At 41.2% G+C, this 26787-nt stretch overlaps 1 protein-coding gene across 5 annotated transcripts in view; it reads right to left on the minus strand.

Moving 5' to 3' along the window:
* Window positions 1-26: 26 nt before the first annotated feature.
* caps2 (calcyphosine 2) overlaps window positions 27-26787 on the minus strand; it is a 29679-nt gene continuing 2918 nt past the window's right edge. For 2 of the 5 annotated variants that reach the window (XM_069904311.1, XM_069904312.1), the window contains exons 3-17: window positions 24831-24876; window positions 23211-23336; window positions 19793-19981; window positions 17731-17853; window positions 17361-17428; window positions 16161-16283; window positions 15591-15665; window positions 13742-13837; window positions 12485-12578; window positions 9204-9322; window positions 7887-7954; window positions 6877-7031; window positions 3932-4051; window positions 1378-1474; window positions 27-216 (exon numbers count right to left, since the gene is read on the minus strand). In XM_069904311.1, the coding sequence (XP_069760412.1) occupies window positions 41-216; window positions 1378-1474; window positions 3932-4051; window positions 6877-7031; window positions 7887-7954; window positions 9204-9322; window positions 12485-12578; window positions 13742-13837; window positions 15591-15665; window positions 16161-16283; window positions 17361-17428; window positions 17731-17853; window positions 19793-19981; window positions 23211-23336; window positions 24831-24876 (1675 nt within the window). In that variant the 3' untranslated portion in view covers window positions 27-40. Of the gene's footprint in view, window positions 217-1377; window positions 1475-3931; window positions 4052-6832; window positions 7032-7886; window positions 7955-9203; window positions 9323-12484; window positions 12579-13741; window positions 13838-15590; window positions 15666-16160; window positions 16284-17360; window positions 17429-17730; window positions 17854-19792; window positions 19982-23210; window positions 23337-24830; window positions 24877-26787 lie in introns of those variants that run through there. The other 3 variants (XM_069904313.1, XM_069904314.1, XM_069904315.1) reach the window with 3 other exon arrangements.

The raw sequence follows: 26787 nt of genomic DNA on the forward strand, positions 1-26787 counted from the left end.
GAAATGATGGTTCTGACTTTGTGCAGTTCATTCTCCAGTCTCAGACCCCCCAGCAGTTTCTCAAGATGTTGACAAAATCTTCAGTGCTTTCAATCTCAAGGCTGAGTCCCTCGTAATAGCATTCGAATTCACAGTAAGTCACTTCCCCAGGCCTGGTGCTGCACTCCTGCAGGGTGTCGAGGAATGCCGATCGGACTTGTTGCTCAGAAGCTTCTCCTGTGACAGAACCGTAAAGAGGACGCCATTAGTCCAAAGAATTGAGTGAGCATGGAAAGTGTGACTGGAGAAAATGCTGGAAAATACTCAGTAGGCAGGTTGTATCTGTGTGAAGAGAAACCGAGCTGATGTTTCAGACTGAAGACCCTTCATTGGAAGCTGATTGGAGATCGATGGTCAACCTGGTCCTGGGAGGAACTTTAAAAGGCTGGCAGTACTCCAAACCCTGGGTGAGGCAAATGTTTCTGATTTTGCCCCAGCTGTGACGTATCAGTTGGGAGTGAAACATGAAAGTCTGCAGACACTGTGATTGTAGTAAAAGCACAAAAATGCTGGAGGAACTCAGCAGGTCTCAGAGTGCCCACAGGAGCTAAAGATATATTACTGACGTTTCAGGCCTGAGCCCTTCTTCAAGGTATAAGCAAAGAATAGGAAGATGTAGGTGAGATACAAGCTAGAGGATATGGGTTAAGGGTAAAAAGGGAAAAGTTAGGGGGAGCTTCTTCACAGAGAAAGAGAGAGACATTGGTGGAAGTGTGGAGTGACCTGCCAGCTGAAGTGCTGAATACAGGCTCAATTTCAACATTTAAGAAAAATTTGGACAAGTACATGAATGGGAGAGATATGGAAAAAGAGAGAGAGAAAGCTGGAGCAAAGGAAACTGGAGGTTGATGTTAATGCCATCCAGTTGGAGGGTGCCCAGAGGAAGATGAGGTGTTGTTCCCCCATTTGGTGGGTGGACTCAGCCTGGCAGTAAATCAGACCATGGACTGACATCAGTTACTGGTTATGTTTGGCCTTGCACAGCCTCATCAACTTAACTGGTGCCAGATGTGTGGAAGAGAGTACAAACGGCAGGTTTCATTCCGACTGGCATCCACTGACACCAGGCTGGACCCTGCTATAAGCCATTACATCTCATCCTTCCCTCAGGAATCATGCTTTGATGGGCTGCAGGGAGAAGTGAAAGGTTCATACAGCAACCCAGGTTGTCTGTCCAGAGCCCCTTAGATCTAAATTGAGTTTTAGCACACGATTGGCATAAATAGTCAGGATCCATGGGCCAATGGGGCTTTTTCAGATCTCTTGGACTCTCTGATTACTGACGTTGAGATTACATCCCAGCAAAGAATGTTTATAGTGATCAGACTTTTAGATTACCTGACAAGACGATAGGGTGTTTCTTCAGATTATAGAACTTGCTAATATCATTAACAGAGATACTGCCGGTCTTATTTGGATCCAGCTTCATATAAGCCTGTGAAAATTTAAAAAGAGATAACATATTTCAAATGACACATTAAAATGCTACGTCAACTCACTCCAGGTTCATGTGTATTGATATAGAACAAAATTAATACGTACTGTACCTCTGATGTCATGATGCTAGAATCTGGAGGGGGAAAAAAACTGTGATAGGAACTCAGCAGGTCAAGCAGCATGAATGAAAGGAAAAGAATGGTAAAGGCAGAACTCTTCATCAAGACCAAGGGTGCAGAGGAGGAAATCACGAGGGCTGGGTGGGGGCTGTTGAACAGGGGCCAGTAAGGGACTGGGGAATGAGGGAAGGGTGAAGGACAGATGGGGAAGCCATGGATGTTGATTGTCAGGTGCCAGACAAAGTGGGAGAGAGCTAAGTGAATAAAGAGGATCATGGAAGAGTTCTGGAGACTGTAAGGTCAGAATCAGTATTTGTTATGAATGTCACAAAATTTGTCATTTTGTGGCAGCCTTACAGTTGAAAATACTAATATAAATAACATTTATAAATGTTTATATAAATATATATTATATATAAATAAAATTAATTAGTGCTGTTATGCACTAACAACCCTATTAATTATGTTTGGGGCTAAAGGGACTTTGTTATCACTAACACAGGAACAGCAATGCAAAATTCAAAATAATAGTTTTTATAATTATTAAGAACAAAACATTTCTTACTTAACTCTAAACTTAACCCCACTATGCGCAAAAGTAAAATGTAAATGTATGTGTGTGTGATAATTCAAAGTCCCACTCTGAAAAGTCAATCTTTAAAAGTTCAGCATTATTTTAGTTTTGCTTGAAGGCCTTAAATTATCAGTTCAGTGTTTTTAAAAATTATATCTTCAGGCCTCTTTACTCATAATTATGTTTTCCAGATGAAGAAAATGCCCTCTTCTCAAAAACAGCAAATGTGTCTATTTTCTTCCATGATGAAGTCACAAACCAGACATGGGTTAAACAAAATGGCCAAACATAAAAATAGACCCAGTAGAATTCTGTCCTCTTTTCCAAAGAAACAGCAAAGTGATCTTCATTAATTCAAAAAACACGGATTCTGTGTTTCCCTTCTTCCAGGAGTAACACACAACAAACAGCACCAATTCTGGTAACTGTAACTCAACCCTGTCTTTCACAAGGTTCAACCCTTGTGTGTCACAGAGCTTTGACTTCTGTGAACTCCAAGCTGAACTGTTTCAGAATTGAATTCAAAATGTCTGAATTCTGTAACATATTTCTCCAAGTCATGTGACCATTACATCATGGATGAGGCGAGTCCCAATTCTTGGAAGCCACATGACCATTAGTTTTATTCCTACCAAAATTCTGTTCCTTTTTCAAAACCTCTGACCTCATCTCTGTTCAAGAGGCTTAAGTGGCTTTGATTAAAAACAGATGGCTTCCTCAGCAGTTCTTGAATAATTAAGACCCACTTGAAATCCATTACCACTGACTGTCCAAAAAATGCCGACTCTGAGAATGAACACTCTTCTCAGAAAACAATGGTTCTCTATAAATGTGCTGTAATCTGTGTGTGCCCCGGTACCAACCCACAGCTAAATTACTAAGAATACATCTACAATATTTTAACTTTATAATTTACTTTACTAAGACATTTTTATAAAAGAAATATAGTTCAACATTAAATTAAAGATCAACATAAATCATTCACAGTGCAAAGAGAAAATGAGATAGTGTCTGTGGTTAATTGACCTTTTACTATTGCAATAAATACCCTTGAAACTGTCTGTTTTCATATATATTAAGAGTATAAATTTTTAAAATAATATATTATGTATCTTTAAATACTTGAATACTTATTTCACCAAGCCTTTCTTATATTAAGTAAGCTTCCTCATCTTAAAGAGATAATCCAGTCTAAATTCTAATTTAGAATTAGAACCAAGTAATAACTTTTTTTGAATATTTCATTTTGTCTTCCAGATTTTAACTCAACAGTTTAGTCCAAACCTATCACTGCTTCCCCTCTCTCCCTCCCCCCTCCCCATTCCTTCAACATCGAACACTTACACATAAACAACCAAAATTGAACATTTAAGACATTAAAACATTCACAATATGGGAATACATCATATTGGGGCGTTATGGGTCTGGCTTGGTCCAGTGGCCAAAGATCAGGTGACTTTCCTCTTTTCCCCTGATTTTTCCTGGCTGGAATGAGGTGGACCCTTCGTTTCTACCAATCTCACCCGATCAGATATTTTCTTTGTTCCGCACATCCCCCTTGTCCACCTTCACAAATCCTAAACTTCACTTGGTCCCCTCTCTCCCAATCTGAAGAAGGGTCCTAGACCTGAACCATTAACTGCTCCTCTTTCGAGGATGCTGCCTGACCTGCCGAGTGTATCCAGAATTTTATGCTTCTCTTTCAGATTTTCAGCATCTGCAGCATTTTTTGTGACCACTTCCAAAGCAGAAGAATTCTTACTTTTCGAACATATGCTTTTCGAAACTCGTTCATTTCTCCAATGATGGCGTGGACGAACTGGTGATAATCTACTCTACCGCTGCAGTCCTGATCCAGTAAAACCCAAATCAACTCAAAAACCTACAAAAGGAGACAACAGTTCAATATCTTTAATAAACACTTTTGAAATAATTTCCTCATAACTTTCAATGATGGAATTACAGGTTTTAAGTTCTTTTTTTGGGTGTCAAAATATAATTAATCTTCATTTGTATTATTACATGACAATATAAGGAACCTCTGAATATGAATTAAGACTCTCCAGCAAGTCTCAAGGAAGAATTCTGAACATTGTAGAGGTGGGCTGACTGTGGCTCAGCTCCAGACTATGGCACCGATGGTGGAGCTGAATTTGATGAACAGTAGCTGAGAGTGTCCTTGATGTCCCGATGTACCAGGGTCAAGAAGAGGGCCAGGGAGATAGCACAGGCCACGGACCTGTTTGGACTTCAGGCAAATTTAAATGGGTCATGGCTGACTGGGAGCTGGAGAAATCCAAAGAATCCTGGAGTCACTGTAAATCTTTTATGACAGGGGAACTGGTTTTGCATTATGTAGCTCAGAAATGGGCTCTTTGGCCCAATTTGTCAGTCATGGAAGAACTTTGGGCATCCAAGACCAACAAGTGGAGTTTAATAAAACTAAAGGTTAGAAGAGGTGTCTATAGAATTCAATCACATCACAACAGCATTCGTTATCAGTCTTCATTCACAATGGTTTGGTTTAAGAAATATAGAGGTACATAAGATTATGAGGGGCTTAGATTGGGAGGAAAGCCAGCACCTTTTTTCCAGGCCAATATTAGCAAATACCAGAGGTCATCTGTTTAAGATGAATGGAGGAATTTTTGGGGAATATAACAGAAGTAAGGTTTTTTTTAAAATACACATAGTGGGTGCCTGAAAAGCATTGCCATGGGTGGTGGTGGAGGCTAGTACAATAGGGGCATTCAAAGGACTCTTAGACAGGCATGGATGAAAGAAAAATGGAGATTTATAGATGCGAGATAGGGAAGAGTTAGATTGTTCAGTAGATTTATATAGGTTAGCACAATATAGCTCAGTGGTTAGAGCAGTGATTTTGTAAACCATGGGTTGGGTGTTTGCTCCTACCCCCCTCATTTCTGTGAGGGGCGCTTGCCAAAGTGGTGACTGTCTGTCTTCCTTCCTTACAGTAGAAAAAAGTTAAATAATTTTATGTATATTATATTCTAAATGTAGTATTACATGACAATAATGGAACCTTTACCTTCAACATCATGGGCTGAAGGGCTTGTACTGTGCAGTAATGTTCTATGAGACCTGCAGACTTTCTGATGTTACTTTTTAGTGAGAAGCTCCCCATGGTTTAGATCAGTAACTTTTATGGATGAAGCCAAGAATGGGCATGATCCTAGACCCTCATTCTTGTGCACAACCAGTACTCTGAATCAGGTGAGCAAGCTTGCTGAGTGCTCTCAAACCTTGGACAACCCGGGTACCATCAATAATTACCATCTTAACCAACATGTCCCATCAGAAGAATGAAACTTAATGTAAATTATATTTATATTGCCACACAACAGGAGACAGTTTGACCTAATGTTCTCAGAGTACTCCCACTTGTTTCCCTGTAACCTACCATATATACTCGAGTAAATACCATATATAATCTCATGTCAACTCCCTATTTTTGGCCAAAAAAATCAGGAATTTTTCATAGTCTCTCACTGTAGTCCCAGCTGCCCGCAGGCCGTAGCTCCCAACACTTCAGTCATAAACTCACACCTCTACTCTGGCTGGTGGTGTATCTTGTGTACCTGTGAGGCTGCAGAAACTTAAGTGCATCTGTACACAGATCTAGTATATATGAACACTAACATACAATCCTTCTCTGCATTAATCACCAAGCCTGGGGTATCTGTGATTCCCCATTTCAATGCCTTAATGTACTACCAATTTCCTTCTCTTCAACATTGGGGATCGGAAGTCAATACAAGGATCAGTAAAACATCAAGAATATCACTGGGGTCTCCCTTTCCTCTATTCATCGGGAGCGCTGCTTAAATAGGGCTCAAAAAATTCATGAAGACCCCCTACCATCCATTTCACAGTATCTTTGTCCCAATAACATCAGGAAGGAGGTACAGAAACATCAAAATAAGAACTGCCAAGCTGGGAAATAGCAGGCTGTGAGATTGACAAATGGTATTCTGTAACTGAGTAAATAATTCCAAAATGTTTATTTATATTTTAAATACAACTTTAATTTTTTTAAATTAAAATTTAGACATACAGCATGGTAATAGGGCTTTCTGGCCCATGAGCCCGTGCTGCCCAACAACACCCAATTGACCTACAACCTCCGTATGTCTTGAAGGGTGGGAGAAAATCGGAACACCTGAGTAAAACCCACGCAGACACAGGGAGAATGTACAAACTCCTTACAGACCGCTCTGGATTCCGACCCAGATCACTGGTGCTGTAATAGGTTTGCACTAACTGTACTGCTCTTTATTTAATATTATATCTTTATTTATGTGTGTATATATATATATATATACACACACACACACACACATCTATATATATATAATATACAAATATAGATATATATCTAGATATAGGTGTGTGTGTGTGTGTGTGTGTGTGTGTGTGTGTGCGCGCACACACCATGGTCCAGAAAAACCTTGCTTTGTCTGGTTGTACATGTAGAGTCAAATGATAATAAACTTGAACAAAATGCAAACATCTGCTGAAATCTCTAGGTCTCTCTCTCTCTGTCCTATTTCAAGACTTTTTCGCAAGCTTTGGTTCACCATGTGTAACAACTGTGTCAAAACATTGCTTGTTTGCGCTGCTGTTAACCTCTGTGACATCTTACCACCTTAAAGGGTTCATTGAATGCAAGCTGTTGTTTGTCCTGACCTCATCGGGGAGCTCCAAATGGAACACCTTCAGAACTTTCTTCAGTTCTGTTTTGGCCAAGACTCTGCTCTTGCTCGAATCTTGCTGCCACAGGAATTTTCCCAGCCTTGTCATTGTGCGGACTCCTCTGTTCTTCAGTTTTTCTCTTAACAATCCTTCATAAGGGAGGAGGGAATAAGAAGATTTGAATAATTCCAACATGTAGCAAGACTCATGATTTTTTTTTCCAGTTCAACTAAAATCATCAAAAATCATTCACAGGTGATTTAGTTGCAAAGACTAATCACTACCTGGGCGAAGCAGAATCTTTCAAATATAAACCCAAGTTACACAAGAGATTGAAAATGCTGGAATATCATTTTACCAATTCCATCATCTTTCTGGTTCCACTGAAACTCATCTTCCATCTGGGCACCCTCCAATCGGATGGCATTTACATCGACTTCTCCAGTTTCTGTGAAACCACTCCATCTTCTTTCCCTCATCTTTCAACCAGATCTGTCTCTCACCCTCTCTCCCCTTTTCCCTCTGACTCCTTTCACCAAACCAAGATTAATTCTCATCTTTCCTCTCATCATATCCAATTAACACCTTTTGTCTGTCGATCTGTACTCCTCCACCTCGCAGTCTTTAATTCAGACACTTGCCTGCATTTTGGTTGAAGAAGGGCTCAGGCCCAAAATGATGGTAATACATCGTTACCTCCTTTGGACGCTGCGAGACTGGCCGAGTTCCTCCAGCATCTCTGTGTTTTGACCACTGTATCTCTCCCTTCTTTATCTACTCCTGTTCTTACTCTTCTCTCTGAAGGGGGTCTCTCCCTCTATCTGCCTCTCCATTTCCCTCATCTTCTGTCCACCTCTTAGCCCCTCCCCAGCTTCTTCCACTCTTGTTCCTAAGAAACTGCTGGAACAAATCATAAATTAATGAATTTAGCAAAGACTATTCTCTACGTTCACTTGGTTTGAACATGCACTTTAAATACATAACAAGATTCTTTTAAACCTCACGTTGTGCAGACAAAAGTGTATTTCTGTCATCGATCTCTTGCTTGCTCAAGGATGGTTCAGCACTGGTTCTGCAATACATTATTTAGGAGAAAAAGTTTAATTTAAAATCAAAGAAGATAAAAGACGAGAACAAGCAGTTTGCATGGGATCTGCAAAATTAGAAATGGGTTCCTGTGAATAACAAAAAGGTAGATACCATTAAGGTCCTCTCCTTTATAATCAGCACATTCCCCAGGTAAAACATAATATGCCCTATAATATTCAGAATCCACACATTTAACACACATTAAAGTGGTTAAAAGGAAGTTATATTAGCCAGAAAAATGGGTTTTGCGATCTCAAAAGGGAGGAAAGTTAGCACAACTCTGTGACCATGCCAGCAATTGGGACCGGGGTTTGAATCCCACGGTGCTCCAGTTTCCTACCACCATTCCTGTCAGGGGTTGTAGATCAATTAGGTGCATGGGCTTGTGGGCCAAAAGGACCTGTTACTGTGCTGCATTTCTAAAATAATAGCTGCAAAAACAATCTTCATTTCAACAGCACGACAGAGGGAGCCCCTTGACACACTGTATGTGGCAATAGAAACCAATCATCAGATTTATACACTCTTACATTCCCTTCCTTGCCTCACCACACCTACTGATAAAACTCACAACTGCTCACATCTCCTTAACAGGAGGAGATTAGCTAGAGGTGCCCAAAATCAAGGTGGATGAAGGAGATGCTGAATCCTTCTTCAAGGAATTAGATAGGAGCAAGAAAAAGTAATGATTGGTCAGGAGAATCACCCTCACCTACGATGCGTAACCCTATTGTGGTGCGCTGAGGTAGCAGTGAGCAAGCACAAAACTCAAAAGACTGGGCAACTGGCTTTATTCCAGTAAAAGTCTGAACACCAGTTCATCACTTGGTGACTCCCCATGTGACTGGCTCAGGAGGGGCCGACTCAGGTTTATATTCAGGTTGGCTGATTGACAGCTGGCAGGGGTGGAGTCAGCCCCTTAGGTGATCTTCCTGCAGGTACAGAGATCACCCCCTGCAGTATCACCACACCTATATTTGGATGAGGTGTCTTTTATTTACACGTAGGTTCTATCACTGTAGGAGTTGTGATTTTTGGACACCCCATAACTCTATCACTTCCTTATGTACAACTCTCAAAAAACTCGATAAAGAATGGAATGTCATTTGATTACGGTGGGTACACAGGCCACAGGGAAGACTAAACTGATACAATAATCTCCATTTACTACTTTTTAAAGACGACGTTTTGTATAAGAGCTGAGATTGGTGACAGATTCCGCAGCAACTTACGTGAATGAACGCTTTGCAATTTCGTCTATGCTGGTGATCCGGAGGGTTAACAAGTTCTTCGCTTGGACACTTGCAGGGAGACTAACGTGTTCTGTTGTCAGAAAGGTGAGATTGGCACCCTGGCAAACAAAAGAAATGTACACAAGTCACCAGTGTGTACGTGGAACACACAAGAGTGTGAGGTCAAGCAGGAAAGTTTGCAGACGCGGTGAATAGCAAACTCAGCAATTCACACAACATCCATAGGGTGCAGGGATATATAACCAAAGCTTTGGGCCTGAGCACTTTGTCAAGGTATGAGCAAAAAGCAGGCAGGTGCTTAAATAGAAAAGCTGGGTGAGGAGAGAAGAAGGGGAAGAGGAAGGATCACAGGCCAGCAGGCAGGATGCCATAAATAGACATGGTGGAAGGGTAGAGAGAAAATAAGAGGTGAAGGGGAGGGGGTACCTCTTGGAATGGAGAGGAAAGGGGATGGAGATCTGGAGGAAAGAGACAGAGGTAGGGAATGAGAGAGAGAGAGGGAAAGAGAGAGAGAGAAAAAGAGGAGGGGCCTAACGGAAACTATAGACGTCGATGTTAACTCCATTTGGTTAAAGAGTGCCCAGATGGAATATTAGGTGTTGTTCCTCCAATTTGGGGTGGTCTCTATTTAGTAGTGCATGAGGCTATGGACAGCCATGTCTGTGTGGGAATGGGATGTGAAATTAAAGTAGTTGGCCACTGGGAGGTCCCCCTTATTGCAGCAGATGGAGCGAAGATGCTCAAAAGTCTGCATCCAGTCTCTCTGATGTAGGAGGCCCTAACGCAGGAGATAGTGTCCACACCGCATCCCTTACCACCATTAAAGGCCCCAAACAGTCCTTCCAGGAGAAGCAATACTTGACTTGAAAATCTGCAGGGGTCATCTACTGTCAAAGCTAGGTCACCCGCAAATTTTAACATAACATATATAACATAACAATTACAGCACGGAAATGGCCATTAGGGAGGAACAATAATTAATATTCTCCAACCAGATGACATTAACATTTATTTCTCCAGTTTCCATTAGACATCGTTCCTGTCTCTCTCTCTCTCTCTTTCCCCATCCCTTTGTCTCTATACCCCCTTCCCTCTCCATTCATAGAGCTGCCACTTCTCAGCTTTTTTTCTCTGCTGCCCTCAAATCCATATCCTCCTAGGACCTCTTGCCTGTTGGCCTGTGCTCCTCCCCCTGCCTCTCTTCCCCTCTTACCCCACGCTTTTATTCAGGGGCCTTTCTATTTTGCACTCGTACCTTGACGAAGGGCTCAGTCCCGAAATGTTGGTTATACATCTTTATTTCCTATGGCCACTGCGTGACCTGCTGAGTTTCTCCAGCCCCGTTATGTATAAAAGTATGTGTGAGGACTTCATGTTCTAGGACAGCACTTCTCAACCTTTTTTGGACTATGCCCCACTTAGGGCTCTGCTCAAAGTTTATGGGTCCCCTTCCCTGTGAAGCAGTCAAGTTTAGTTAGTTTTTTTCCTTACTTCTCTCCTACCGACTACATAAAAAATATTCAAAATATTTTATGATTTCAGTCCGTATAGCCCCTGTTGGGAATGGTTGGTCTAATCATGGGTCCTCTACCGGCATCACCTACGGCTCCTAGAACGCTTCCACCAGCGTTGTCTCCGCTCCATCCTCAACATTCATTGGAGCGACTTCATCCCTAACATCGAAGTACTAGAGATGGCAGAGGCCGACAGCATCGAGTCCACGCTGCTGAAGATCCAGCTGCGCTGGGTGGGTCACATCTCCAGAATGGAGGACCATCGCCTTCCCAAGATCGTGTTACATGGCGAGCTCTCCTCTGGCCACCGTGACAGAGGTGCACCAAAGAAGAGGTACAAGGACTGCCTAAAGAAATCTCTTGGTGCCTGCCACATTGACCACTGCCAGTGGGCTGATATCGCCTCAAACCGTTCATCTTGGCGCCTCACAGTTCGGCGGGCAGCAACCTCCTTTGAAGAAGACCGCAGAGCCCACCTCACTGACAAAAGACAAAGGAGGAAAAACTCAACACCCAACCCTAACCAACCAATTTTCCCCTGCAACCGCTGCAACCGTGTCTGCCTGTCCCGCATCGGACTTGTCAGCCACAAACGAGCCTGCAGCTGACGTGGACATTTACCCCCTCCATAAATCTTCGTCCGCGAAGCCAAGCCAAAGAGTATTATCTGTACTCAGAATATGGAAAAGCTCTTTACTTGTGAATTGTGGCATCCTAGTCCACCAGACTTCAACACATCAGAATCTTTTGCACACCACACTATTATAGAATTATAGAAGACTAGGAGGTTTAAAAAGGCCCAGGAACAGAGTGGCTGACAAGAATGGAACAAAGACCTGGGAGATTAAAGTGGTGAGATCAGAGTCCCAGAAATATTAAAAGGAACTGGAACAGGGAGCTGGCAAATTATTTTTAATTCCAAATTATTTACAAATGAATACACGGGGAGATTTGAGTTCACCTCTTCATGACCACTAGCCTCTGGATTCTCAATTTACTGGGCTCCCATATCACTAGTATCGGAAAAATGTTGCTCTCTGTACTCACAGGAAGGTTGCTAAGAACAAGGTCGGTGTCGAGAAATGCCATAGCTACAGAGCAAAGTTCTCTGTCACCAATGTTTCCCAATTGGAGAAGGTTACTTGGAAAACAAAAATATCGCAGAGTAATGTACGTCAACAGTGGGGAGTGATGAAATTAGCAAAATCAAGCATTCATTTAACAGGCTAACTATGCAGTTTTGGTCATCTCCCGGAAAGATATCAATAAGACTGAAAGAGAGCAGAGAAGATTTACTAAGATGTTGCAAGGACTTGAGGGAGTGAGTTACAGGTGAAGGTTAACAGGTTAGAAGCGTAGAAGAATGAGGGGAGATTTGATAGAGATGTACTAAATTAGGATGATTATAGATAGAGTAAATACAAGTAGGCTTTTTCCACTTAGAAGACACGAGTTAAAGGCGAAAGGGGAAAGTTTCAGGGGAACATTAGGGAGGACTTCTTCACAGAGAAAGTTGTGGAGCATGGAATGAGCTGCCACCTGAGGAAGTGGATGCGGGTTCAGTTTTCACATTTAAGAAACATTTGGAAAGATGCATGGATGGGAGTGGTATGAAGGGCTATGGACTGGGTGCAGGTCAGTGGAGCTGGGTAGAATAATAGTATAGCACAGACTAGAAGGGCCAAAAGGCCTGCTTTCTGTTCTGCAATGTCTTATGGTTCTAAATTCTTCAATTGGGCTACCTACCACATAGAAATCACCAACATCATATTGTCTCCTCTTTCGTCTACCGTAATGATGGCAGTAAATGTCTCTCTGAATGAATGGAAGAGCATTTGTCCTGAAGAAAGAGAACAAAGTTTACAGTCAGAGATTCCAAAGGAATACAATTTGCAGAGCAGAAGAGCGGCAAGCAGGGAATTTTCTGGCGCTGGCTTTCCCATGTTCCTAGTCTGAGATGTTTGACTGCAGTGCACACTATATACAACATAGCCCACTGGTAACCTCAGTACAGACATTCCAACAACCGATCACAGTGGAAAACCCACTTGATGATGATTGGGTTGTACGTCAATTTGTACTTGATTGACTGCAATCAATGCAGCAGCAAAAGCTTACATGAAAGAGAAAACTTTAAAAAGGACAAGGGGGGGGGAGGAGGAGGGAGAAAAGTGGAGAGGACCAAGATTAGAAGAGACAGAAGCCTCTCCTCTCCCTACCTGGCATCATTGCTCCCTTCTTTCCCTCTCTCCTTAGCTGTCTAGGCTGTGACGAGAGGTGACTTAATAGAGGTCTACAAGATTATGAGAGGAATAAATGAGGTAGACAACTAGTGCCTTTTTCCCAGAACAAACATTTGTATCAAGTGAAGGGAGGAACACTGAGCTTTGGGTGCCTGGAATAGCTTGCCTGGGGTGGTGGTGGAGGCTGAAAGATTAAGGGCATTTAAGAGTCTCTTAGACAGGCACATGGAAGGTATAAAATTTAAAAAAAAGGTTATGAGGTAGGAAGGGTTTAGTTTTTTAGGTCAGCACAACATCGAGGGCCGAAGGGCCTGTACTGTGCTATAGTGTTCTATCTATGTATAACTACTCATCAGCCACCAGCTAGGCTCCAAACCCCATCCCTCTCCCTGCCCCACCTGGCTCCAACTACCCATCATCTCCCTCTTCACCTGGTTCCACCGATCACTTACCAGCCCTTCTCTCACTCCTCCCTCTCACCTCTTTATTTTGGCTGTCTCCTTTCTAGTCCCAATACAGGGTCTTGACCTGAAACATCAGCCATCCCTCTGTATCCATAGATACTGCCTGACCCTCTGAGGCCCTCTGAGGTTCTCTAGCAGATTGCTTTTTGAAAGAGACCTTGAGGATGTTGAAATTGGTGGTGCGATGGAGAGTGGGGGGGGGGGGTGAGGGATGGAAAATTCTCATAACCTATCAGGTGCTCCCAAACTCATGCTTTGTATTTATTACTGTTCTAGCATTATGTAGGAAGACTTACCTGTTCTTTCCAAACCGGCGATACTCATACACTGTGAGAGACTTGTCGAATGCAAAGAAGAAGCCGATTAGTTCTCTACAGGCATCGCGTCCATTTCTTGAGAAACATAAAAGTGCATGTAAATTAGGCAGGCCTCCCAGTGTTTTGATGGGTGATATCAGTCCAGAGCCTCATTGGGCCAGAAGGTAGGTCAGAGCACTCGAGCTGTAGACCAGCCACTTTCAATGGGGGCACCATGGCCCCTCTGGGGACCCATAGCACATTTACGTAAAAGCCTTGTTTTCTTTTCACCTCACTTAACATAATTTTTTTGAACGTAGTCAGTAGGAGAGAAGTATGGAAGAAACCAAAACTTGACTACTTCACAGGGACGGGAGCCTGTAAACATTAAGAGCCTTAGAGGAACTATAGATGAAAATGCTGGGAAACACTTGGGTGATTAGCCAGGAAGAGACAAAGATGGTGGCATGGTTTGTGTAGTGGTTAGTGTAATGTTATTCTGGTGACCTGGGTTTGAATCTGGAACTGTATCAGGAGTTCTCCCTGTGTCTGTATGGGTTTTCCACTTTCCTCCCACCTGCCAAAACATAAGGGGTTGAGGATTAATTTGACTGCACATGTTTAAATGGCCGGAATTAGCTTCCACCGTGTTTTAAATAAACTTTTAAAATTTAAATTTAAATATTTTTATGTAGTCAGTAGGAGAGAAGCAAGGAATGCACCAAAACTTGACAACTTCATGGGGAAGGGGGCCCATAAACAATGAGCAGAATCCTAAGGGGATTATAGCTGAACCAAGGGTAAGAATGGTTGCTGTAGACACAATTCTCATGGAGTGAACATCTGCACTAGCAACAAGATATTAACTCTAAAGTACAAAATTTAGATTAGAGCACATGGAAGAACAATTTTTTCATGGGTATAAATTCTAGAAGTTCATGAAAAAAAACCCCAGGATTTGGGATAAGGTAGATTTCTGGGACAGTATCTACAGCAGTGAAGTGGTTGAAGAAGGCATCTCAGTTGACAGAAGGGGGAGGATGCAGAAATACTGATGCACCTGCTATAGACTTAGTTTTATTGGTGACTATTCTACAGTTCCACACACCATGGCTGTGCCTTTGCTTGTTTCTCCCCAGTTAACTGCCACGTAATTTTTTTGAAACACAATGAATAAGTGAGAGTGAATGAATGACAGGGAAAAAAGGAGAATAGAACTAAAAGCCAGTAAATATCTGTGGGCTGAATAGCCTGCTGATGTAAGAAAAATGTGTGATATTCTATGCCATAGGTACTCTGTGGTTAGTCAGGAATTACTTAAGGTGGTATATGAGTGGGGAAAAAAAAAGATTGCGAACCACTGCCATAAACTTCTCCTCTTTCACCATTAACCCATGTCCTCTGGTTTGAACCTCACCTAACCTTAGCGGGAAAAAGCCAACTTGCACTTACTCTGTCTATAGCCATCATAATTTTGTACACCTTTATCAAATCTCCCCTTATTCACACAGCACTGACACTCACATGTATACACAAAGATATAATATTGAATAAATCTATATTAAAATGCTGTAATAATTTACTTGTTTCATTTACAAGTAAATGAAGAGACCCAAGGTTACAGGATACCATTCATCAATCTCACAGCCTGCAGGAAGAAGCTATTTCCCAGTGCTGATTTTGACACTCCTGTACCTCCTTCCTGATGGTAGAAGGTACCTTCATCGCTTACCTCCATGCTACATCTGTGAAGCTGATGACAAGTAGTGCAAATTATAGGAGGAAGGTCATTCTGGCCACTTAACCTATTAATTGCATTTGCTAATAATGTGTGAAAGATTTGACTAACGTTGATATAATCCGGGCATCAAAACGCAACTTGTTTGAGAGCAGATTTTCAGTCAGTGTTGAACTAGTCTTCACTCTATTGAGACAATAAATTTAAATAAGCAATTAGTAAACCCAGCAGTGGATTTGTATGAAATCTCTACATGTTGAAAGTTTCCACATAGTGTGAAAGGGTGGTACAGTTTGCGCAGTAGTTAGTGTAACACTTTTACAGGGCCAGCCACCAGGCTTCAAATCCCACACTGTCTATAAGGAGTTTGTACATTGTCCCGGTGTCTGTGTGGGTTTCCTCCTTTCAAAACATACAGGATTGGAGGTTAATTGGGTATAATTGGGCAACATGTTACTGTGCTATATGTCTAAATTTAAATTTGATACCTGACAATAATAATTCCAACATTATAGCACTGCTTCAGAAACATATCACAGCGCACACCTAAATCTGTGTACTTGTATCACCAGAGTTGGGCTTGATCCCACAATGACTCCGTACCCACTGACTCACAGGTATCACGGTGATCACTGGATTAAAAAAATGGAATTTGATCTCAGAGATTTCATGCACACGTACTTGGTTTGATGTAGTTTTCGATTTCTAAAACGCAGTGGTAAGGGTCCAAGGCCAGGAAGTGTAGTTTGCTGACAATTCAGATCAGTGCTATTTCCATCTTGTCCTGGATCACTGATGACTGCCCTGTTTCACAGGCAACAAGACCATCCAGAAAATTGGAAGGGGAGAGAATAAGTTGTAGGGAGAAGGCGAGAGAGGCAGGGAAGGGAGGGGGGAGAGGGGCAGGGAGGGGAGAGGGGTAGGGAAGGGAGAGAGGGGGAGAGGCAGGGAAGGGAGGGTTAGGGCAGAAAAGGAAGAGGGAAGGAGAAGAGCAGAAAAGGGAGAGGGCAGAAAAGGGAGAGGGGAGGAGAAGGGCAGAAAAGGGAGAGGGGAGGAGGGGCAGAAAAGGGAGAGGGGAGAAGGTCAGAAAGGGAGGGGGAGAGTAATTAATAAATATGAAAGAGCGTATATAGGTATAAAAGACAGGGGGTCAAAGAAAATGCACAGAAAGCAGATTAAGCAATTAATAACGCGAGATTCAGAGATCAGGACCAAAACATTTAGACTTTGTAACTCCAATGTTGCACTCATCGATACATTCAATTGAGTGAATACAAGTTTTGAGAAAGGAAAGTTAGCAAATATCTCTTGCACGGTTACCAAGTTCAACACACACTCAGCTGGAGGAACTCAGCGGGTCACGCAGCATCAGTGGGAGAAACAAAAATGTTGCAGGCTGGAACCATTCATCTGGACCACTAGTTCAAACTAGTGAAATTTAATATTAAAAAAAAAAGCAAGCTTCAAGTTCTTACTTGGAGATTGCAGATATTGGAACTTAGAGCAAGAATGCAGTCAGCTAGAGGAACTCAGCGGGTTGAGCAACATCAGTGAAGGGTTCCAGCATGAAAAAAATTATTCATTCTTTTTCTCCCACTGATGCTCCTCAACCCCAGTGGATTCCTCCAGCAAACCGTATTTTTCCAAATTCTTGATTGTTTCGCTCAATTGTGAAAATAAGCAATCCCTCTCCATTTAAATGCATATGAATGAACAAACCACTGGAAGTATAAATACAGAGTCTACTGACCTTCAGAATTGCTAATGTTATAAAATCAGCATAATGTGCAAAATCCAAAACTGCGGAGAGTCAAATAGAGCCATGTCTCTGTAGGCTTTGGTTTTAAATACATTTGAAAGCTGATCTTGTTGTTAACCTACCTGGAGAGATGATCTACCAATACTTGTTCCACCACAGTCTGCTTTCGTTTTTCCAAAGCAAGATCTTCCTGTGTACAAAGTTGGTTATTTTACAAGCTTTAAAGTGATGTTGAGCTTTCTATTGAACAAAAGGGAAAGATGGAAGCCCTGATTACTGTCAATTCACACAAACAAATCCAGACTCGAATTTGCCAAGCTATAGCTTTGGGGCACATGGATAATTTGGAGGATAAGGCACTCTGGAATCTTCTACAGGTCACATCGTTGTGCAGTTGCTCATGTATAGCTAGTAAAGGTAACGTGGCAATCGGGTAATAAATAATTTAAAGAAAACAGGCTTTTGTTCCAAAAGTAAATCAGCAACACTCACAGCTGCGAGTTTCCTCATGTACTGCTGCTCGCTGTCTGGTTTCCGAGTGTAACGTCGGTCAAGATTAGCTTTCTCATTGACGGAAGTCGAGTCCTCAGGAGTCTTGTCATCAAGTATAGGCTCCTTTTAGCAATGTAAAAACACAAAATAATACATGGGCATCAATAAATCTACAAGGTCAGGAGAAAGTTACAGCACAAGAATTCATGTTACTCGATCCACAGCTGATTTTTTAAAAATGCAATTACTTCACATCTGAAAAAAAAACCCAGAAAATGCTGAAAATACTCAGGTCTGGTTGCACCTGTGAGAAGAGAAATAGAGACTCATCATTGAATCACAGGTGATCGGAATCTTGCTTCCATTCATACCTGATCTGGTTCCACTTTCTTTAATTCAATAAGTGTCCACTCATCTTAATCTTGGAATTTCCAATGAACTCGCACATAACCTGCATTTTTTAGGGGAGTGTTCCAGATTTCCAATATCTATTGTGTGAAGGTATGTCTCCTGACAAAACCTTGAAAGGCTGGCCCTCAATACAATGTGAAAGACAAAAGTCTGCAGACGTTGAGATTGTAGTAAAGACACAAACATGCTGGAGGATCTCAGCAGGTCGGGCAGCATCTCTAGGAGGTAAAGATATTGAAAAAAGAAAGTATGAAGACTTTCAGGAAGGACTCAGTCTCAAAACATTAGTTAACTACCTTTACTTCCTGTGGGGGCTGTGAGACCTCCTCCAGCTTTTCTGTGTTTATATTGATCTCAATATGAAGTTATATTCTCCTGTCTTGACTCCACCATCAGAAAGAGATAGTTTATCTCTACCCTCCTATATAATGATGTTCAGCTCCTAAATTCAATCACCTATTAAACTTCTCCGTGTATGGTGTTATTAATTTTCACCCATGTGTGTGGCAGTCCTTGAGACCATTCATTAGATTTTGGCATCCCTTGGAACTGCAGCTGGATTACTGGATTGGCAATCAGTAACGGGCTAATTATCTGGAGATAACCGTTCAATCCAATTAATTTTATAAATGCGGAATTAAAGATGGTATCAATAATAGTGAAAACACAGAAATGCTGGAGGAACTAAGCAGGTCTCGCAGCATCCAGAAGGATATATTACCAATGTTGAGTGGCGAAGCCCTTCTTCAAAGTATGAGTACAAAGGAAGCAGGTCCCTGCCCGGTTCTACGTCCTACACAAGATCTAAAATCTCCACACTGCCCGGCTCTACCTCCTACATGAAATTAAACCCCCACCCATTCTGGTTCTACCTCCTACACAAGATCTAAAATCTCCACACTGCCCAGTTCTTCCTCCTACACAAGATCAAAACCTCCTACTCGCATCAATAATAGTGATCAGATTGAAATTAAAATGCAAGTGGTGACATTATTCCCTTTCCTGCAGGAAACTGGCTCCATGGCCCAACTTAACCATTTCAGCAAAGTTATCTATCCAAACTAGTCCCACTAAGCCAATATTTTTATTCAAAATGTATTTATAGATCATTAAAAATAACTTTGTGCACATTATACAGATGTACGGTGTGCTCCTATTTCCTCTTTTTATATATAAAAAAAAGAACAGAAAAACCAACACACACACACACAAATGTTCACATACACCCTCAGATATCCACCTAGCCAGTGTTTAACCCATTTCTCTCTAAAACCTTTCCTGGCCACGTACCTGACAAAATGTCTTTTAAATGACCCTGTCTCGACCACTTCATCTGGCAGCTCACTTCATACACCCTCTGTATGGAAAAAAAGGCCCCCTTTAAATAATTTTTCTACTATGGGAAAAAGACAGTATACACCTTATCCATGCCCTTCTCCCCCTCAGCCTGCTACACTCCAGGGAGGAAAGTCCCAGCCTATCTGGCCTCTCCTTATAAATCAAGCCTGCCAGCCTTGTTAATATTCCTGTGAATCGATAACATTCTTGCTGGATCTGTATGTGGTCTTGAATCGCTCTCTTCCACTGCCAAGCTTCTCACTACAGTGGGAAGTGCTTTGAGACAATGAAAACTTGGTCTTAGTCAAGCTACCTGGGTCTGGAGACCTGCTGGTGGGTGCTGCAGATGCAAGGGCTCTGCTTTCCTCTTCTGTGTCATCTGCTGGACGTGCTGCTTGTAATTTGTCTTCATCTCCTCTTTATACTGTTGGTACTTCGCCCTGAACCTCTCCGACGGTGTAGGTAGATTTTCGGGCACTGTCAATTCTTCCACCAAATGCAGCTAACACAATACAGCTCAATTAAAATAATGTTCTTGTAATAAATCTAGTTCCAGAAGCAATGCATGTCAAATATGAAATCAGGAATCACATTCTTTCCCCTCACAAAAAAGCCAATGAAGATTTGGAATTCTCTCCTTTTTTGCCCATTACTCACCAAAGCCTTCAAAATGGGGATCAATAGATCTCTGTTCATTATCTTAAGTAAATGCCAAAAAAAAAATCCTACAGTACTGTTTTGCAGACAAACATGGAGTTGACCTTGGGTCCTGCCCAATATTTATTCACATCACTACAAAACAAGGGTGAAAATAAGGATGGCATGTGGTCCAAGGCTCAAAACAAGGTATCCTCTGGATGAGGTTTTAAAGTATACTTTGCATCATATATACTATCTGCAGATCTTTTGCTGATAGTGGGTGAAACATCTACTGATCTTGTTGGTTTATTCACTCTGGGCACACAGACAACACTGGCATCATTGTCCATCACTAACAACACTCCACAACAATTTTTTCCCAAAATGTTTGCTGTCTGGAAAAAAAATTGGGGACTATGATAGACAACTTCAAGCTGAACACAAAGATAATTTCAGATTTTTATTTTTAAATTCTATATTTTACTTACCTCCTTGAAATTGAATTCGTCAGTAGCCACAGAAAATTTGAGAGCATCCTGCTTGTGCACACAAAAATGCGTAGATGCATACATCCATAGCACGCACCTCTCTTTCTCTATGCAACCACCTATTCCTGTCTAACCTAAACTCTTTACTATTGTTAATACATGCCATCCCAATTGTCCTAACCACTAGAAATTTCAATCTAACAAATAATCGAATGGAAAAAAAAATCAAGCTCCGTTAAAAAAAAATTATTCTCTTGCAAACGACCCTTGAAACCAAATCATGAACATCTCTGCCTGAAGATGGTTGTACATTCCATGACTTTACCCATTGGAAATATTGCTTGGGCTTAATTTGTCAATAATACAGAGGATCAACTAAAAGATAGTCTACACTGTATTTCTGGACATAGTGGTTTTTTCAAAATGCCTTTCCCCCCCCCACCCCAACTCAAATTCCACCTTAAGCAATCAGAATCAGAATTTATTGTCATGAACAAGTCATGAAATTCGGTGTTTTGTGGCAGCTTCACAGTGCAGACATTCATATTATAACCATCTTACAACATTACTATAAAAAATAATAACAATAATACTGCAGGAAAAGTGAGGCCGTGTCTTTGGTTCTTCGATTATTCAGGAATCTGATGGCAGAGGGGAAGAAGCCGTCCTTGTGCCATTGAATGCTCGTCTTTGGACTCCTATATCTTTTCCCCAATGGTAGCAGAGTGAAGAGGGTGGTGGGGTCTTTGAGGATTGAGGCTGCTTTTTTAAGAAACCACCTCATGTAGATGTCTTCGATGGAGTGAAGTCTGGTGCCTGTGATGTCACAGGCAGAGTTAACAACCCTCTGGAATTTACTTGTCCTGAGAGTTGGCCGTGATGTAACCAGCAGAATTATCTTCATGGTATAAAGTTTATGAGAGTCTTCGGTGACATATCAAACCACCACAGAACGTATAGTCGCTAGCGAGTCTTCTTTGTGATTGCATCTACGTGGAGGCTCCAGGACTGATCCTCAGAGATGTTGACACCCAGGAAGTTTAAGTTCTTGACTCTCTCCACTACTGAGCCCTTGATTAGGACTGGGTCGTGTTCTCTTGACTTCCTCCTGAAGTCCACAAACATCTCCTTGGTTTTGCTGACGTTGAGTGCAAGGTTGTTGTCATTCCACCATTCAACGAGCTGATCTATCTCCCTCCTGTACGCTTCCTCATTGCTGCAATCCCTACCCCTTGTGCTCTGTGATTAGTAAGGGATTGCTTAAGGGGGTATGTGAGTGCAAAGAAAATTTTTGAAAACCACTGTTTTAATCGTCCCTCATTGACTCGTTATGTGCACGGTTTCATAACACCAAAGGAAATAGGCCAATGACAATTTTTCTCAAGAAAAAATATTTCAGTAACAATTGGGTCTAGAGCAGTGGTTCTCAACCTTCCCTTCCCACCCACATACCACCTTAAGCCATCCCTTACCAATCACAGAGCACTTATGGCAAAGGGATGGCTTAAGGTGGAATGTGAGTTTGGGAGGGAATTTGAAAAGCATTGTTATAGAGGGACCTCAGCCTCATGAAGAACATGGAGAAGGTCAGATTGTTCTCCCCAGAAGAGTGAATAGAAGTGTTCATAAATTATTAGAGTTTTTCTTTGGAGTTAAGTGAGGTGCTTTTCCTCCTGACTGGTCAGAAAACAGATTGGCAGATTGCAAGAAAAATAGGTTTGTTATGAAACTATGCTAGAGAAACTCAGCAGGTCAAACAATGCACTTTATATAGCAAAGATAAAGATATCATGGGCACCAGTCTTCACTCCATTAAGGACAAGAGGCAGTGTCTCAAGAAAGCAACCACTATCCTCAAGGATCCTCACCACCCAGGCCATGCCTTCTTCTCACTGCTAACATCAGGAAGGAGGTCCAGGAGCCTGAAGATGAACACTCAGTGGCACAAGAACAGCTTCTTCCCCTCCGTTACCAGATTTCTGAATGGACAATGAACCACAGACACGACCTCACTTTCTCTTCTTCTGCACGGTTATTTTTTGTTAAATGTAATTTATAGCAATTTTGCTCCTGTAATCATGCTGCATTTCAATTCCCCACCCCATTCTCATGCCATAATGTTTGTTCATGGTCTCATGCACTGCTAGACTGAGACCACCTTCAAATTGAAGGAAAAACATATCATACTTTGTCTGGGCACCATCCAACTGGATGGCATTACCATCGGCTTCTCTAATTTCTGTTAGTCCCCCACATCTCTCCTATCCCTCTGCCTCCTTTGCCTTCATCGAGCCACCATTCTCCCCTCATCAATTCTCATCTTTCCTCTCCTGTCCAATTTTGGCCTGCGCTCCTCCCCCTCCCCTTTCTTCCCTCTTCCCCCAGCTTTTTTTATTCAGGCACCTGTCTATACTTTGCTCATATTTTGAAGTAGGAATCAGGGCTGAAACCTTCATTATACTGTAGATCTTTATCTCCTATGGATGCTGCAAGACCTGCTGAGTTCCTCCAGCATTTATGCAATTTAACACTGTTACCATGCCCAAAACAACTTGTAAACTGCATACCAGGACCATCGTTAACTATTTACACACACTAACTCACCTGGCAGTGGGGCTGGTGGAGGGAATGCGAAGCTGGGAAAGATGTACCCCAACTAACCATCGAGGTAGAATCCGGAGAAGCCATACGAGGTTTTTCTGTCATGATAGGTGTATATGACAAATCACTCTGCAAGGACAAGATTTACACTAGTGTTATTCAACAGGAAACTTCGAAAGGTTTAGTATTTCCATTTATTGTAGGCATATAGAGAAACACAAGACAGTAGATACTGGAATCTTAACCAAACAATGAGATGCCGGAAGCACTCAGCAGATCAGGCAGCATCCGTGGAGAGAGATGGGTCAGTCAATGTTTTGTCTTGTGACCCTTTAACGAAACTAAAGTAAAACAGGTATGAAATTATATATAACCATGTTATTGTAGGCATTTGAATACTGAATTGTTTATTCTTCCAAATGTTATTTTTGAAGACATTTATCTCCCTAATTAATGAATGCAACTAACATGTAATAAATGTTCCATGACACTTCATAGAACCATCTTTTGAAATAAGTACAGTAAAAGTCCTAAAAATCCGGGCTGCTCGAAGATTGGATTGATCTGGATTTTCTGGATTCTTGGGCAGTACTTTTAAAATTGAAATTTAAGGACGAATAAAGAAATGAACAGGTAAATGTTGATAACTTGTTAATTAGCAAATACAGCATGCTTCATTTATCAAAAAGAGCAGTTTTAAATAAAACTAAAGTCAACGCTAGACAAAAATCAAAACATAAAATATTTTCACTACAACAAGAGTGTGTATTGCTTGAAATTGTGTTTAAAAATGAATGGTGTAAAAGAAAAATACAGTATAGAAATGAATTTCTTTGTGATAAAATTACCTATATTAAGTATGGTTGCTTATTGGCCACTGTGCATCTGTGGCACTTACACACACATGCAAAAGCCTGCTAAATTTCAAAAGTTTGAGAGTCCAGATTCTCAGGTGGTTCAGTATTCTTGCATCCTCATTTTTGGACTTTTAATGTAGAATTCAATGTCAAAAACTTTTGCCAAAAACCATTGCTGAAGCTTTTGGAGAGAATATTTTTCAAGCAGTTTTTTTTCAGCCTTTGCACGAGATAATGGGGAATGAGAGTGAAACAAACTCAAGATTAAAGATTCAAGTTTATTATTATTACTACATCAGACAAAGCATTTCTCAAACAACACATAATAATCCCATACATCTATAAAAATATAACATAAAATATCATCGAGGGCCAAAAACAGCACACATTTGCTGAACTGGCCGGCTTGTTTGTGTGTTAGACTTATCAAACATTATTGTCCAGCTGTTAAATCGTGATGTTCATGTTCAAATTGCAGAAAATCTCAAGAGCGATGCCAAGACATCAAAATTTCTGTGGATATTATTTTTCCTTTTACAAATGTACTATTAAGGTTTTCCTGTTTTCAGTAGTTTGTTTTCCTTACCAAATCATTAGGAAAGCATTTCAGAAGGCCAACATTCTTTACACATCAGATAATATACAGTCTTGAGCATGTGAAAACTGTGTTATTCATATAAGGGAAAAATTTCAAACCATCTTATTACTGGAATGGTAATTTATTGCAAAAGAGATAACATTGCTCAGAAAATGCATAGCTGCATACCTCACCATCGATGTCACCAAGTCTCGTCAAATCTAACACTGGCACGCTGGAATGAAAAAAAATACAGTTGTCATGCATGGAAACAAATTGCACTCATCTCCCACTTTCAAAAAGCATTCTCTCCCTTCACCAGTGGGAGATAGTGTCTACCTCCTATAAAATGGGGCTCAGCAATTCACCAGGCTACTACTCCAAGAGCAACTCCTACTACTGCCCTTGAAACCTGATGCTGGTTAAGGTTTATTGTCAAACACAGAAGTACAATGTACAAATGCATCAAGATTCCATTTTGCTACAAACAGGCGCACAAGACCAACCAAAATAGTATATCACTTAGACCACCAAAGGATGCAGATCCATGGAACCTCTGTTACCTTCAAGTCGCTCGATCATGTATGATTTAGTCATATAATCACAGGACCCTTCTTCAGCATTGGAGCTCCCACATCATCAGTGCTTTTGAGAACCTTCACCACACAGACTGCAGTGGTTCAAGAAGGCAGCTTACCATCACTTTCTAACCAGGATTGTCAGCAAGCACCCCTGACACCCAGCTAAGCAAATGCCATTGCTCATTAAATTGTTTATCAGCACATCCTCTCAGGTACAGTGAGAAGTTTAGTTCTACATGCCATATAGGCATCTCGCTAAAAGTGTACACACTCTGGAACTATTTTGGATCTCCAAAAATAGTTCACAGAAAACTATAATAAGATTAATCAGAACAAAGATAGTATTTAACTTTAAGAATGGCAAATTGTTCAAAATTTAAATCAACAATAACTAGAGAGTTTTCACAGTTAAGTAGAGAAATTATGCTTCAATTACGTAGGACATTGGTGAGATATTAAATCTGGAGTACTGTTGCAGAGCATTGATCTGTTCATGGAAGGCTAGAAATGCTCAAGCTGTTTAGAGAATGTTTACCTGGAATGAATGGAATGTCATTTAAAAAAAAGTCATAGATCTGCTGCCTCAGAGGGCCAGTGATTCTAGTTCCTTCTCAACTTCCAGCACAAGCTATGTGGCCCATTCCTCTGGTTTCCTACCTCATCACAGCCCTTGAATTGTTTTAACAAAACTTTTTTCTGTAACACTATGTTCTGTACTTTAGTTTTTTTTGCTCTACCTGTTGTACTTAAGAATGTGTTAAATTGCCTGGATAACATGCAAATCAAAGTTTACCACAGAACGTCACTAGACATGACAATAAATAAAAAAATTAATTTAAAGACATGCAGGTTGAATAATGATAAAGAGTAGTAAAATTTACGTATCAAAATTCTTCATAAATAAAAAACCACAAGAGTATAGATTAAATTATAGAGACAATAAATACAAAACATTCAATTACCAGAGTGCAAGGAATAAAAAAGGTTGTATTACAAAAGTTCAGACAGTCCTTGGGTGGTGAAGGAGCAGTCCATGATTAGTGTTACAAGGGGAAGCTGAAGAACCTGATAATTGTTGGAAAGAAGCTGTTCTTGAACCTAGACACCCGTAGAATGCAAATTGCTTCAAGCATAAAGGAAAATGGTTGGAGACAAAGAATTCTGTGCCACCTTACAGCCTCCTGAGGATGAGGATGTTACCGAGACTGGAGGGTTTGAATTACAAGGAGAGATTGGAACACAGGCTGCTGAGCGGGTGACCTTACAAAATCACAAGGGGCATGGAGAAGGTGAAAAGTCGCCTCCTTTTCCCCACTGCAGGGGAGTTCAGAACATGTGGGCATAGGTTGAGAGGGGAAAGAGGGGCAACTTTTTCCTTACAGCAGGTGGTGCATACATGTAATAAATTGCCAGAGGAAACTACAGAGCAGGTAAAATTACAATATTTAAGAGAACTTTAGATAGACAGTTGGACCGGAAAGGTTTAGAGCAGGGGTGGCCAAACTTGCTTAACATAAGAGCCATACACGATAAACTTCAGATGCTTGAGAGCCGCACGACATCAG

Source organism: Narcine bancroftii, chromosome 11 (genome assembly GCF_036971445.1).
Source record: "Narcine bancroftii isolate sNarBan1 chromosome 11, sNarBan1.hap1, whole genome shotgun sequence".
NCBI classification, from domain to species: domain Eukaryota; kingdom Metazoa; phylum Chordata; class Chondrichthyes; order Torpediniformes; family Narcinidae; genus Narcine; species Narcine bancroftii.